Source organism: Pan troglodytes, chromosome 13 (genome assembly GCF_028858775.2).
Source record: "Pan troglodytes isolate AG18354 chromosome 13, NHGRI_mPanTro3-v2.0_pri, whole genome shotgun sequence".
In the NCBI taxonomy this organism is placed as follows: Eukaryota; Metazoa; Chordata; class Mammalia; order Primates; family Hominidae; genus Pan; species Pan troglodytes.
Window position 1 is genome coordinate 126705409 of NC_072411.2, and position 13772 is coordinate 126719180.

The 13772-nt window shown below is 38.1% G+C and overlaps 1 protein-coding gene across 6 annotated transcripts in view; it reads right to left on the bottom strand.

The window, feature by feature from the left end:
- Positions 1–10082: 10082 nt before the first annotated feature.
- Positions 10083–13772, bottom strand: part of CUL3 (cullin 3) — a 111491-nt gene continuing 107801 nt past the window's right edge. For all 6 annotated transcript variants that reach the window (XM_001167528.8, XM_054679424.2, XM_003949978.6 and 3 more), the window contains one exon: positions 10083–10554. In XM_001167528.8, the coding sequence (XP_001167528.1) occupies positions 10423–10554 (132 nt within the window). In that variant the 3' untranslated portion in view covers positions 10083–10422. The remainder of the gene's footprint in view (positions 10555–13772) is intronic.

The following is a 13772-nucleotide window of genomic DNA, read 5'->3' on the forward strand; positions in this document are numbered from 1 at the left end:
AAAAAAAAAAGTGCAAGAGGACACAGATTTAAAGATGCTACACTGCTAGCTTAGAAGATGGAGGAAGAGCCCATAAGCAAGGAATGTAGGCAGCCCCTGGAAGCAGTTGGAGGCAAAGAAATGGATTCTCCCCTTGTGCCTCCAAGAGGCACCAACCCAAATGACACCTTGACTTTAGACTAGTGAGACTTATCTTGAACATCTAACTTTCCAAATTGTAAAAGAATAAATTTAACCCACTATGTCTGTGATAATTTGTTATAGCAACAACAGGAAATGTATATACTCACGCAAAAATAACCCATTTCATAGTAGCTTTCATTCTGACACGGATTCAAAATTAAGGAAATAATAAACAATAACAAAAAAAAGTTTTGGGGGGTAGGGGTGTATGAAAATACATCCAATCACTCCAGGGACTCTGGGAAATTGAAAGCCTGTTTGGGAAGGACTAGTAGATATATACGTGTCTTGGTGTATTAGTCCATTCTTGCATTGCTATAAAGAACTACCTGAAACTGGGAAATATATAAAGAAAAACTGTTTAATTGGTTCACAGTTCCACAGCCTGTATAGGAAGCATGGCTGGGGAGGCCTCAGGAAACTTACAATCATGGCAGAAGGTGAAGGGGAAGCAGGCACATCTTACGTGGCAGGAGCAGGAGAAAGAGAGAGAAGGGGGAGTTGCTACATGCTTTTAAACAACGAAATCTCATGAGAAATCACTCACTACCATGAGAACAGCAAGAGGGGAATCTGCCCCCATGATCCAATCATAATTTGCCAGTAGATTTGGGTGGGGACACAAATCTAAACTATATCATTTGGGTTCTACATCAGGAAACAACTCATACCTAAGCACAGGAAGTGTCTGACTTACCATGGTTGGACTTCCATTAAATTCAAGAAAAATACAAATGTTTGTCACTATTGGTAGATCAGAATTTTCAAAAGAAAATGCTACATAGTGGATGAATTCAATGCAATTAAGGAGTCAAGTGTCCTCGACTGGCAACCAGAAGACTACATCTGGCAGTTGTACCATTTAGACTGTGGTCAAGTCCCAAGCTCTTTTCTCTATGGTGAGAATGTGTCTTAGTCTGTTCAGGCTGCTCTAACACAAATACCACAAACCTGGAGTCTCACTTGGTCACCCAGGCTGGAGTGCAGTGGCATAATCTTGGCTCACTGCAACCTCCACCTCCCAGATTCAAGCGATTCTTCTGCCTCAGCCTCCTAAGTAGCTGAGATTACAGGTGCGCACCACCACACCCAGCTACTTTTTTAATTTTTAGTAGAGATGGGGTTTTACCATGTTGGCCAGGCTGGCCTCAAATTCCTGACCTCAAGTGATCTGCCCGCCTCGGCCTCCCAGAGTGCTGGGATTACAGACATGAGCCACCTCGCCCGGCCAGCAATTTTAAATTATACAGTTACACATCATAATTCTGGAGGTTAGATTTTCTCTGCACTTCAGAATCTAAACCCAAATTGTCTTGCCACATCTAAACAAACTCTCACAACACCAAGCCCTTCCTTGCTCCCTTCCTTCTGTTTCATCCTCATTGACTCCTGCGTAGCCATTTTGCCACGTTAGTGATTTTGCTTCCCAGTCTCTAGCACGAGAGAAGCAAGGAGGCTTTGAGAGTCTAGCACAGTGAAAAGGGGGGCAACTCACAGCCATTGCATAAATCATATAAATCTTTGGCTGTGCTAGATAAACAACACTTTTGTATATATGTAGACTTCTTTATATATTTTATATATTTCTAGTATTTTTACCAAGGAAGGGAGGTATTCACAGCATGTCACCTGATAATGATGCACTTAGCAATGGGAAATTAACTTAAAAACATTCTATTTCTTAGTAAACACATTTCCTAAAAAGTTCCATCTATATGACCTTGTTCATGTATATACTTTTCTTGTCTAATATAGAATTTTATTTAATAATACGCTGTTTCTTAACAAAGGTAAAAGGTAGTGAAATAAAATCAGGGTTTAGACTCATTTTATTACTATGTGGTTTGCCATTTGGTGAACTGTGTATCTAGTCCTTTATAACAGATATTATCAATATAAAAAAAAGAAAAAATTACCAATCTGCCCTTTGGCTGTCTACTTTTAAGATTTGATGTCACTCATCATGCATATACAAATGTGCACACTAATGTACACATATATGCATACATGCATACAAGTGCAAAAAACATGTACGCAAAAATAGATTTCAGTAGTGTGACTTTTCACAGCTGTTTTAGTTCTTTTTGGGTCATATTGATTGCAAAAAGTGAGGAAAATGGAATTTTTAAGGACTACAGGAAGTTCTTAGTAGATAATTTGTATATTTCAGGAAGTTACATTAGCAAAAGAGAGGGGAGAATACTATGATCTGGCTTTGTTTATAAATCAGTTTCTACACAATAAGCTCAGTTGATTACAGCATGATGTAATCAAGCTAATGAGACAGCTCGGGTTCATATGCAAGACCATTAACTCTACAAAAGTAGGGGTACCCTTCCCATTGTCTCATAAATGAATGCTGTTGTCATTAATGGGTCAGAATGAAGTTAGCATTTATTGAGAACTCACTAAGTGACAGATACCCTGCTAAGAGCTGTTACAGTGACAGCATGCCACCAGCTGCTCCTTTGGGAATTTAAGCTTCAATCTTCTAAGAGAGGTTGTAGAAGGGAAAGTCTCCCACAGTAGTGACAAAGCCATGCATCACTCAGTACTGCCACTGGATGTATTGTTAAGTCCTATGGAAAAGGAAATTTATATGGAGAAGTAAACATTAATAGGCTGTGTATCCACATGCAGGCCGAAGGAGGAATTACTGTGGCCAGGGTCATGAGAACAGCAATAATTAGTGAGTCTCCAAAGGGAAGGTGCATCTTTAGGGGCCAAAGTACAGGCTGGAAAGGGGCCCTTCCTGCTTAACCAATCTCGAGAATTGGAGTTTGATTTTGCCAAAGAGTTCATAGGTTTTCTTACATATTTAAGACCTTAATCTGTGTACTAATTTGATGAAATTAGTTTTATGAGTCTCATTTTGTTTACAAGACATAAAAGTTTTACAAACATGTATTTTTCTTAATTTGTGGCTCAAGAGAATATGGATCATTCTATGAAAGCTCACTAGTGAGAAATAATCCAAAAGTTATGTTTGGGGCCGAGCATGGTGGCTCACACCTCTAATCCCAGCACTCTGGGAAGCTGAGGCGGGTTGATCACCTGAGGTCAGGAGTTCCAGACCAGCCTGGCCAACATGGTGAAACCTTGTCTCTACTAAAAATACAAAAATTGGCTGGGTGTGGTGGCTGCACGCCTGTAATCATAGCTACTTGGGAGTCTGAGGCAGGAGAATCGCTTGAACCTGGGAGGCAGAGGTTACAGTGAGACAAGATCATGCCACTGCACTCCAGCCTGAGCAACAGAGCAAGACTTTGTCTCGAAAAAAAAAAAAAAAAAACCCAAAAGTTACATTTGAGTATTAGGGAGTTGGGAGTACCATGGTTCTTAAGGGAGTCACCTCCTGTCAGATTAAATTGACAATCATCAAAGACTAAATCTCAGTAGAAACACTGCACCATCTAGGTTGCAATAAAAATAGCCAAGATTACGGTTTATACTTATGTTTATGATCTTACAAAGTTGGTGGTACAAACATCTCAATTTTTGTCACCCAGATCTCACTAAATTGCTTCACAGCCAATGGTTGCTATGGGGAAAAAAAAATCCAAATCTGTTCAGTAGGCACTCGCTTTTTTCTTAGACTTAGAATCACTCTTTTAGTGTTGCTATCTAAACTCTTAGAAATGGGATAGAGGTCACTGAGCTTTGAACACTTGGTTTCTAAATTCAACTTCTCCCAGTGGGAATACCTAATTAAAATGGTAAGATCACAGGTTGCCCTTTGCCTAGGAAGACACTATTACCAATTCTCCCTCTTCCTCCCCCTACCCATTAGGATCCACGGAGAGTTGGTTAGCTGTGATTAATACTGTCATCTGTGACCAGGAGTAGCTTGAAATTAACTGGTCCACTTTGTAATCAAACCTCATTTGATCAACATGTTGTCTTAACCAGATGAGGCATTGTAACTGCAGATAAATTATGTTAAAGAAAACCCCACAACTTGCAAATCACATCAACATTCTCATCTGATCAGTGAAATTGGAAGTTTATGTTTTATTGTACCATGTACAATCAAAAGCAATGGTTCTCAAACTTAGCTGCCCACAAGAATCACCTCAGGCTTATTAAATAATAATCTCCACAAGGGACATTACTTTTTTGTTTCTTTGTAAAGCTTTTCTAGGAAAATCTGGTGTGAAGCTAGATTGAAAAACACCAAAGCACTTGCCACACTTCTTTTGGAATTGCTTTTAAAAATCTATAGCACTCTTGTATAGCCTTAATGATTACAAACTTTCATTTCTATGAAAATGGCTTACTTTTTTTTTTTTTTTTTTTTTGAGTTTCACTCTTGTTGCCCAGGCTGGAGTGCAATGGAGCGATCTCGGCTCACCACAACCCCCGCCTCCCGGGTTCAAGTGATTCTCCTGCCTCAGCCTCCTGAGTAGCTGAGATTACAGGCATGCGCCACTACGCCCGACTAATTTTGTATTTTTAGTACAGACGGAGTTTCTCCATGTTGGTCAGGCTGGTCTCAAACTCCCGACCTCAGGTGATCCGCCCACCTCGGCCTCCCAAAGTGCTGGGATTACAGGTGTGAGCCACCGGGCCTGGTGGCTTGCATTAATTTTTAATTAGCTCAAGGGAAGACTGGAGAATATGGATGCCTTATTACAAACTTGGATAATACTAATTTTGGTAAAAAAAAAAAAAAAAAAAAGGACTCTTAGGAGTATTGCATGAGTCTGTAGGCAAGCTTAAGAGGAGAATCTTTAAAATGCGATGAACACAGTATGCATACAGACTTTCTTGCCCTGAGGGGTACCCTCCTCAGCACCCTCTCCCCCATCAGATGTAGATGTTGAAATAGGTTTGTGACCGTCTATTTTATAGTCACACACATACACTGGTTGCCTATTGCTAGAGTTGCACTGGAACAAATGCAAATTCTGTCCTTTTCCTCACTTGATTTCACACTCTTGAGGTAAGTTTCCTCAGTCTCTTTCAGTCTACAATTCCATTCCATTAGAAAAATCTTTTTTTAATACAGAAGATAGTATTACATAGAAAATAAAAAGGTTCATTCTGTAGGTATTAATATCTGACATCAGTTGTATAAACTTATGAGAAAGAAAATACTTTATACCATATATCAACATGCATAGCTGATATTGCCAATTTTTTGTGAAGGATCTATAAAGTTTTACAAGATCAAGTTCTCCAAAAACATTTTCTAATAAAACAATGCAAACTTTCACCAAAATATGTGCCAAGAAAATCTACCTTCAGATTCAAATTCAATTTTCAAGGTTCTGTGCAGTCTGCCAAAACAGCCAGTAATTGGGGACACACGCTTTTAAAAGCACAGGTTTTGGAATTAAGAGACTTGGGTCCAAATTCCTGCACCCCATTAACTATTAGTGGGATTTCGTAAAAATTTTTATGTCACTAAGCCTGAGTTTTTTCACAGGATCTCCATAGGACCAAATGATCTAATACCGGTCAAGTTCTTATCACAGAGATGCTATGCAAGAGGGCTTAGAAGTCAGCATTTAACACAACATGCCGGCTGGGAACAGTAGCTCATGCCTGTTATCCTAGCGCTTTGGCAGGGCGAGGCAGGAGGATTGCTTGAGCCTAGCGGTTTGATGACAGCCTAGGCAACACAGCAAGACCCTGTCTCTACTTAAAGCAAAAAAAAAAAAAAAAAAAAAAAAAAAGCTTGCATGGTGGCATGCACTTGTGCTCCCAGCTACTTGAGAGGCTGAAGTGGGAGGATCGCTTGAGGCCAGGAGATTGAGGTTGAGGGTGTAGTGAGCCGCAATTATGCCAGTGTACTCCAGCCTGGATGACAGAGCAAGATGCTGTACACACACATACACACACACACACACACACACACACACACACCCATCTGCAACCACATAAGAGCTGGTCTGTATTTTCCACTTTTTACTTAAAGTCAAGTATCAGTAACTTCTACTTATAAAAATATCCTTATACTATGTCATAGCCCCAATAGTGCAGTACAAATTTTAATTTGTGAAGTTCAATTCTTTTAAAGATTTTCTTTCAAGACACTGAGTGATCATTTAGCACATTCATCTGAAGATTTACTGAGTGCCTACACCCACTACATACCAGACATCGTGCTGAGGCATTTATTCAAGAATCACAACTGCAGAAAGAATTCTGAGACTGAGAATTTTAATTTTCCCACATTGCAATAAATCTTGTATGCAATAAAGTTTATTAGTTGAACTGTCCTGTTATTAAAATCTTGAAATTTGACAATTTCATTGTTACTAAAAAATACACGTTTACTTTGAGCTGCTCATGTATAATTTTAAAGCTATTTTTGCATGGCTCACTCGAGGTCAACTTAGACCCTAAAACTGAGCATCAAATTACTTAAATGACACGCTTACAAATTTGCCATTTCTAAAATTAAATGCACGGGTTTCAAGACATCCTACTTGTTTTTCTCCTGAGAGCTAGCGTAATGGCCAATCTCTGTATCATTACCTGTTAAATTTATCTGCCATTCTTACGTCTCTTCTTCCTTCTGGCTAATTTGACATAGGAAAGGCACACAAAGGAAAACATTTTGTAAAACTGTAGATTTGAATTTAAGGTACATACCTATCTGTGGTACCCACTTAAGTATGTAAAACTTTCTCTAAGATTGTAGGAGACAAAGCGCCTATTTTCTTTTCAATGGACACATTCCAGAATAGCAGCAATCACCTTCCCTGTTTTCCTTCCTACCAAAAGTTGGTATCAGCAAATAATGTAAAGCTAACAAAAATGTGCAAAATTCCATATTGCAATGCTTCATGTATTAACTTTAGTTTGTCACATTACTATTCATGTGAATGAGGTACAAAATAAACGAAAATTTTTTAATATGGAAAATCGTGTCAATTTGTAACATGGAATATGGATAGGATTAAACCTAGGTCCAACTCCTGGCTCTGCCATTTCCTGCTAGCAACCTTGGACAACACTGGTATAATGACAGTTATGTCACATAAAGCCAATATGACAACTAAATGAATGAATATACATAAAATATTCAGAATAGTATCTGGCATATGATAAGCACTTAAATGTTAACATTTCTAATTATTTCTGCTTTGAGGACTAGAAATGACTTCTAATTTTGCTGACCTGAAATGTTTTAACATTCGTATTTACAGAATGCAAAATACTATGCAACATATAGTAAAATACATGACCTACAACTGATATGCAACAGCTTTCCAAGATTGACACAATATACCATATACTCTATAAAAAATTATTCTACAAAAGTCTTAAGTTACAGTAGACAGGCAAAGATAAAAATCTTTAACACTAGTTACTGAAAATGAGTATCTTAAACTGTAAACATTAAAACTGCTTTCCAAATTAAGGAATTAAATAATATTTAGAAACCTAAGATGATGCCAGTGTACTAGTCTTCTAGAGATGTAGGCATAATCTTAAAACTGGTTCTAGGCCTTTTCTGCTACCCAACATATCCGGTGAACAAAACATCAACAGTGCTTCACTATGAGAAGGATTCTTACCGAGAAGGCCTATCATCAGCATCTTGGGGGTTTGATAGTACATAATTACAGTGCTACACAGGTGACTCTAGCATACCTTTAGAAAGGCATGCATCTCTTCCCCCATTCCCTTTTTAAGTTCACTGACATAAAGAATCCTTGCAATCACAACCACTTTTTGTGAGGCTGTGCGTTCCCTAATTGCAATGAATTTTCAGTCTTTAAATAATGTTAACGATTCAAAATAAACACTGTCCTGGACTTGATAATGAAGGCAGAGAATTATACTTTAACAGTTACTGAACAGATGACATCATTTTTGCAGTTGAAAAACTATGTATCCACCCTCCTTTAAAGTCTTCTAATAAATCACCAAAATTTCTCTGTACCAACAGGATGGAATGGTTAGGATGCATTTTTCTTTCAAATTAAAGCATTAAAAACTGAGAAAAAATAGCATTTGTGACCTCTTGCTAAAAAGAAAGCAATGTTAAATGTATTTTGTTATAACCTTTATGACCTAAAATAATACTTATGCGGTCAAACATATAAACATTTTGTGTGACCAGTTTTTTCAGTGCAGCATCACATCGCCAGCAATCTCCAACCATTCAACTCAACTGCAATTCAGAAATGTTTTAATGTATTTAGAAGCATAAATATCAAACCTGTGCTCCAAAATTAACAAGTATGCCTCTAAACTCTAGATCTGATTTTTACAGCCACACTTGAGACAATGACGTAAACTTAAACTTTACTTTTAATGGCTTAAACTAGCACTAAAATGTTTAACGTCTCAAGAGATTTCAAATAAAGTTTTTACATCGCTCATGTTTACTAACTCGACAATCCGAGCTGTCCTGTTTTCCCAGGTGTTAAATATCATTTACCTGGGAAATGAAAGCAATAAAAAAATTCTCAAACATGAACTACCATTACTTTCCTATGAACATCTTACCATTATAGAAAATTCCCAATTATGTCAAAATCAGAAAGTGAAACCCTTAGCTTTCCATGTTACACCTGACTTAGTACTACTCAAGTATGGTAAAAGTGTCCGGAGAATAATGTTCACAATACTTTTCATTGGCATCTTAATTGCATCACGTAGAAGTGGAAAATGTAGAGATAAAGAGCACAAGGCTTGTAATTCTACAGTACAGATGGAGACAAAATTGCAATAAAAGCATATTTGCAAGTCTAAAAGGAAAATTATAACCCAAGACGCATGGGGAAAAATATTTATGTGGAGTTTTTAATCCATATTAGAATTCAGTTGTTGTAACTTGACCATAAATTTAAACAGAAACCATCTTCTGAGACATACATTCTAATAAATGTATCAACAGTACTGATAGTCAACGAAGGGTCAATTTAAACTTATTAGTAACATTTCATTTTTCTATCCAACAGAAATCTATAGTGGTTTGCCCCATTACATATCTGAAACATTGTCTTATGAAAACAAAATGAAACAAAATTAAATAAAATTGAAGATAAAAATACTCTGGAAGCACAGGATATCTGACAAGAATCTTCAGCACAAAGCACATGTTTGAAAACGTGAAACGATGACTCTTTGGAGGACAATAGCTAAATATCCAAGAATCATCAGGTTTGAGAAATATTGCTTAATCACTTTCCAAAACACAGCTGCAAGAATTGAAGATTTCATTAAAACTATCAAGGTCATCATATTTATTGCATCTTTAGATTGCATTTTGAAACAGAAAATTAATAGTGCACCACAGCTTCACCAAAATATATATTTAGGGGCAGGGAGGACCTAGGATATTTATAAACAAAGTATAGACTGTATGTGCTTTTCAGAGGGGCTGAATTAAATATAACCAGCTGCCAACTTTGTGCTCTGACATACTTGAATTAGTGGGTATGTGTATACTAAATTCATTATTTTTGTCTACAATAAATGAAATAAAAACACCACCCTATACAATCCACTATTAGCAGTGAGTACAACAGCAAAAAAATTATTGTACAATTTACACATACTAAAATATTTTCTTTCTCTAGAAATAACTCAGAACAAAACCTAATCATTATAAGACTTAATTTGGGAAATCTCAAATTACAACAGGGAGAAACCAAATCAGGATGTGTACTTGAGCCCAAAACAAAGGTTCCTGGTCATAAGGCTAGAAGATGAGTAAGTGCAAGTGGTAGAACACAGCATGCTCAAATTGTATGCTTGGGTCTTTGTATATTTATCAAACCTTTAAAATTAAATAAGACTAGCTAAAGAAATGTCTTCAGAGCAAGATAACTGGGAAATCTGCATTTCTTTTGCCATTTTTGTTACCCAACTTACACAATGCGCAAAGTGCTAAGCAACACTACAAAACACATTTACATCAACACTGAAGACCTGGGGAAATGAAATCCAACAATTTTATTGTAATGAGCTGTATTTTCTAAATTTCTCTTTTATTTTCCTGTTTTCATACAGTAAAGAAAACAAAACGCAGCACATTCACATTTTCCCGAGGAACTGTAAAGATGATCTCTACAGGGATAAACGTTGTAAAGCCTGAAGCTCAATCAACTGATGTTGAAAACTCTCAAAGGGAGTAAAGGCTTGATCTCAATGGTCTAGAACATGTACTGTAATTTAATAGAAGAGATGGTCGTCTTAATATTTAATGATTTAAAAGAACTTCCCAGTCCATGCGAAGAGTACAGTCCAAGAATAAATCAAATTTCTGAACGCATTTTATGCTACATATGTGTATACTTTGCGATCCTCAGGTGTTCGTGCCAAATATTCTCTCTCAATAAGTCCTTCAATACGTTTCTTAATAACAACTGGACTTGGTAAGAATCGCGCCTTCAACTGCTGAGTTACCTAAAAAAGAAAGTAGATAGTATTTTTATATAAACACATAAAAATTCATATCTTTGAACAGAACTGATATGTCATTTTAACACTCAGAGACTGAACTTTACTAACTGGATTACCAAAGATAAAAGCACAGAAACTTTAAAAAGGTTCTGTTTGAAAATGTAATATTATGGTTACAACACACTTCCTCAAATCAGAATGTGAATGCTAAAGTGGATAGCAGTTGAATAGTTGAATTAGTTGGAATTACAGTAGTGTGAGCATATGCCACCTATAGTTTAACCGTTTTGATGCCATTATCTACTGAATTCTGAGTTATACTCAAAACTCACAGAACTTGGGTAGCCTATGTATTAAAGAACACAAACTCTGGACTCAGAGTACCTGGATAAACTCAGCTCTACCACTACTCGCTCTGGGACCTTGGCCCACTGGTGTGTACACTAAATGTGTTAACAGATGTAATGCCTTAGAATAAAGAATAATGCTGCCCAATCACAGTAAGTGCTTCTGTTGGTTTTTTCCAAGTACTATCAGGATTCTAAGTACTGTGCTATACATAATAATAAAATAATAACTAAAGCAGCAGTCATAGTCTGTCTATGCACTATTCATCCGTCATTTTGCATGTATGAGTTTATTTATTTTTTCTTTTTTGAGATCGAGTCTTGCTCTGTTGCCCAGGCTGGAGTGCAGCGGCGCAATCTCCACTCACTGCAAGCTCCACCTCCCGGGTTCCCACCATTCTCCTGCCTCAGCCTCCTGAGTAGCTGGGACTACAGGCACCCACCACCACACCCGGCTAATTTTTTGTACTTTTAGTAGAGACGGGGTTTCATCGTGTTAGCCAGGATGGTCTCGATCTCCTGACCTTGTGATCTGCCTGCCTCGGCCTCCCAAAGTGCTGGGATTACAGGCGTGAGCCACCGTGCCCGGCCTATTTAATGTTCTTAACCCTGCAAAATAAGTTGTCTCATTTTACAAACGAGGAAAATAAAGCCGGAGAAGAAAACTGACATCAACAAGTAGTAAATAACAGAGCCAACAGAGATGAATCTAAACCTTTCTGACCTCAAAGTCCATGTTCTTTGCTCTAATGCATCCATGAGCCAGTTTTGCTTTTACTCTTGTTGATCAGTTCATTTCCCAAAGCCACAATGGATTGATAATTCTTTGGAATCTGAAAATTCAGCACTTCATTCTGCAACTACAATTTATCGCCCTTCCAGGATTACCACTCCTGTATCGACAAACTTGCTCTCAACCCATCACCTGAGATCTCCCACCCTTTGCCCTTCTTTTCTTCCAGCCTATTAACAGCTCCTATCGACTTGCTCTCTCCCCTGTTTAATGGAGCCTGAACTGCATTCAAGATCACTTCTCTTGAAAGCTGCACTCTCAACAGGACCTTCTACTCCTGATTCTTTTGGTCCTATCCCATAAACACTATTTGATTAAACCTATATTCTATATGTACTACATCATTATCAACCTACCACAGAGGTCTTTGCTGAGTAAAGATGTAGTTGTTAACATCGTATGTGTACACCAGGAGTCAGCAAACTGCAGTCACAGGCCAAATACACCCCACTACCTGTTTCTGTAAAATTTTACTGAAACACAGTCACATGTATTTATTTATTTTTTATTAGTTTTTTTTGAGATGGAGTCTCGCTCTGTCGCCCAGGGTAGAGTACAATGGCACGATCTCGGCTCACTGCAACCTTCGCCTCCCGGCTTAAAGCAGTTCTCCTGCCTCAGCCTCCCGAGTAGTTGGGATTACAGGCACCCACCACCTGCTAATTTTTGTATTTTTAGTAGGACGGGGTTTCGCTGTGTTTGTCAGGCTGGTCTTGAATTCCTGACCACAGGTGATCCACCCACCTTGGCCTCCCAAGGTGCTGGGATTACAGGCGTTGAGCCACTGTGAGTCACATGCATTTACGTATTATCTATAGCTGCTTTCATGCTACAATTGGCCATTTACAAAAACATCTGCCAATCTCTGGTGTAGACTAACACAAATTTATAGTATTCAAAAGTTCAGCAAGTTCCTGAGCACCATTCTTCGACAAGTATTATTTCAAATTTCTGACAATCCCCTTAAACTCCTCAACCCAGTCCTGCACCAAGCTCATATCAGGTTTCACATAGAGAAAAGAAGCCATTTCAATTTGAAGTTCTTTAAATTCCCACCCTACACATGTACATTTATCCATACTTACACCAAATCTTGCTTAGCACATACCCCTGCACCCTGCCCTAGGTTCTCAGGAAGAGGCATGATCAGTAACATCTGTGTCAGTACACTACCATCATCATACTCTCTATACAATCCTCACCTTTCCTTTTCTAGAATGTGGTATTTATCCCTTCATCTCATTTTTTTCAATTTAAGGATCCATTCTTTATTCGTAGGATATAAACATGCTCAGTATCCTCCCATTTTGGGGGGAAAAAAGCCCAAACCCTTCAACTCTACACTGAATCCTCTAATACTGCTCTCTCTACCCTTTCCCTTGAGCCAATACCTCAAAGAATAAGCCACTCTTGGTGGTTTCCACCTCCATTTCCTTCTCAAGGCACTACCATTGGATATCCACTTTCACGAGTCCAATGAAAATGTCTGAGAAAGTTAACCTGTCACGTAATTGCCAAAGTAAGTGTTTATTCAACTTGGTTTTTCCATGATTTTTTATATTACTGACCACTCACTCCTTGTAATTCTCTTCCCTTGTCATAGGACACTGTCATTTTGTTTTCTTTTCCTTCTAAAGCAGTGTTCTCAAATTTGAAAAAACATCAGAATCACCTACAGCTCGTGTTAAAAAACCAGACTCTTGGGCCCTATCCTCAGAGTTTCTGATTCAATTCTCAGGCTCTGGTGGAACCTAAGGATCTGTGTTTCTCATGAGTTCCCAGGTGATGCTAAGGTAGCTGTTCCAAGAACCACACTGTGAAAACCAGTGCTCTAAAGAGTTTCTGTTGTTACACTCACCGTTCCTAAAATAAGGGAGGGGTCTATCCCATAGTTCTTTCTTGCTCTCCATGCTAACACTGAGCAATTTAATCCACACCTGTAGTTTTAACTGCATTCTCATATAGCTAATTCCCAATGCAACGTCTAGCCCTCATGTCTATTGTCTTCTACCTGCCCCTGGATGTGCCAATACACAATAAAGTCAACTTGTACAAAACAATATTAAGTGACATCTGGACCA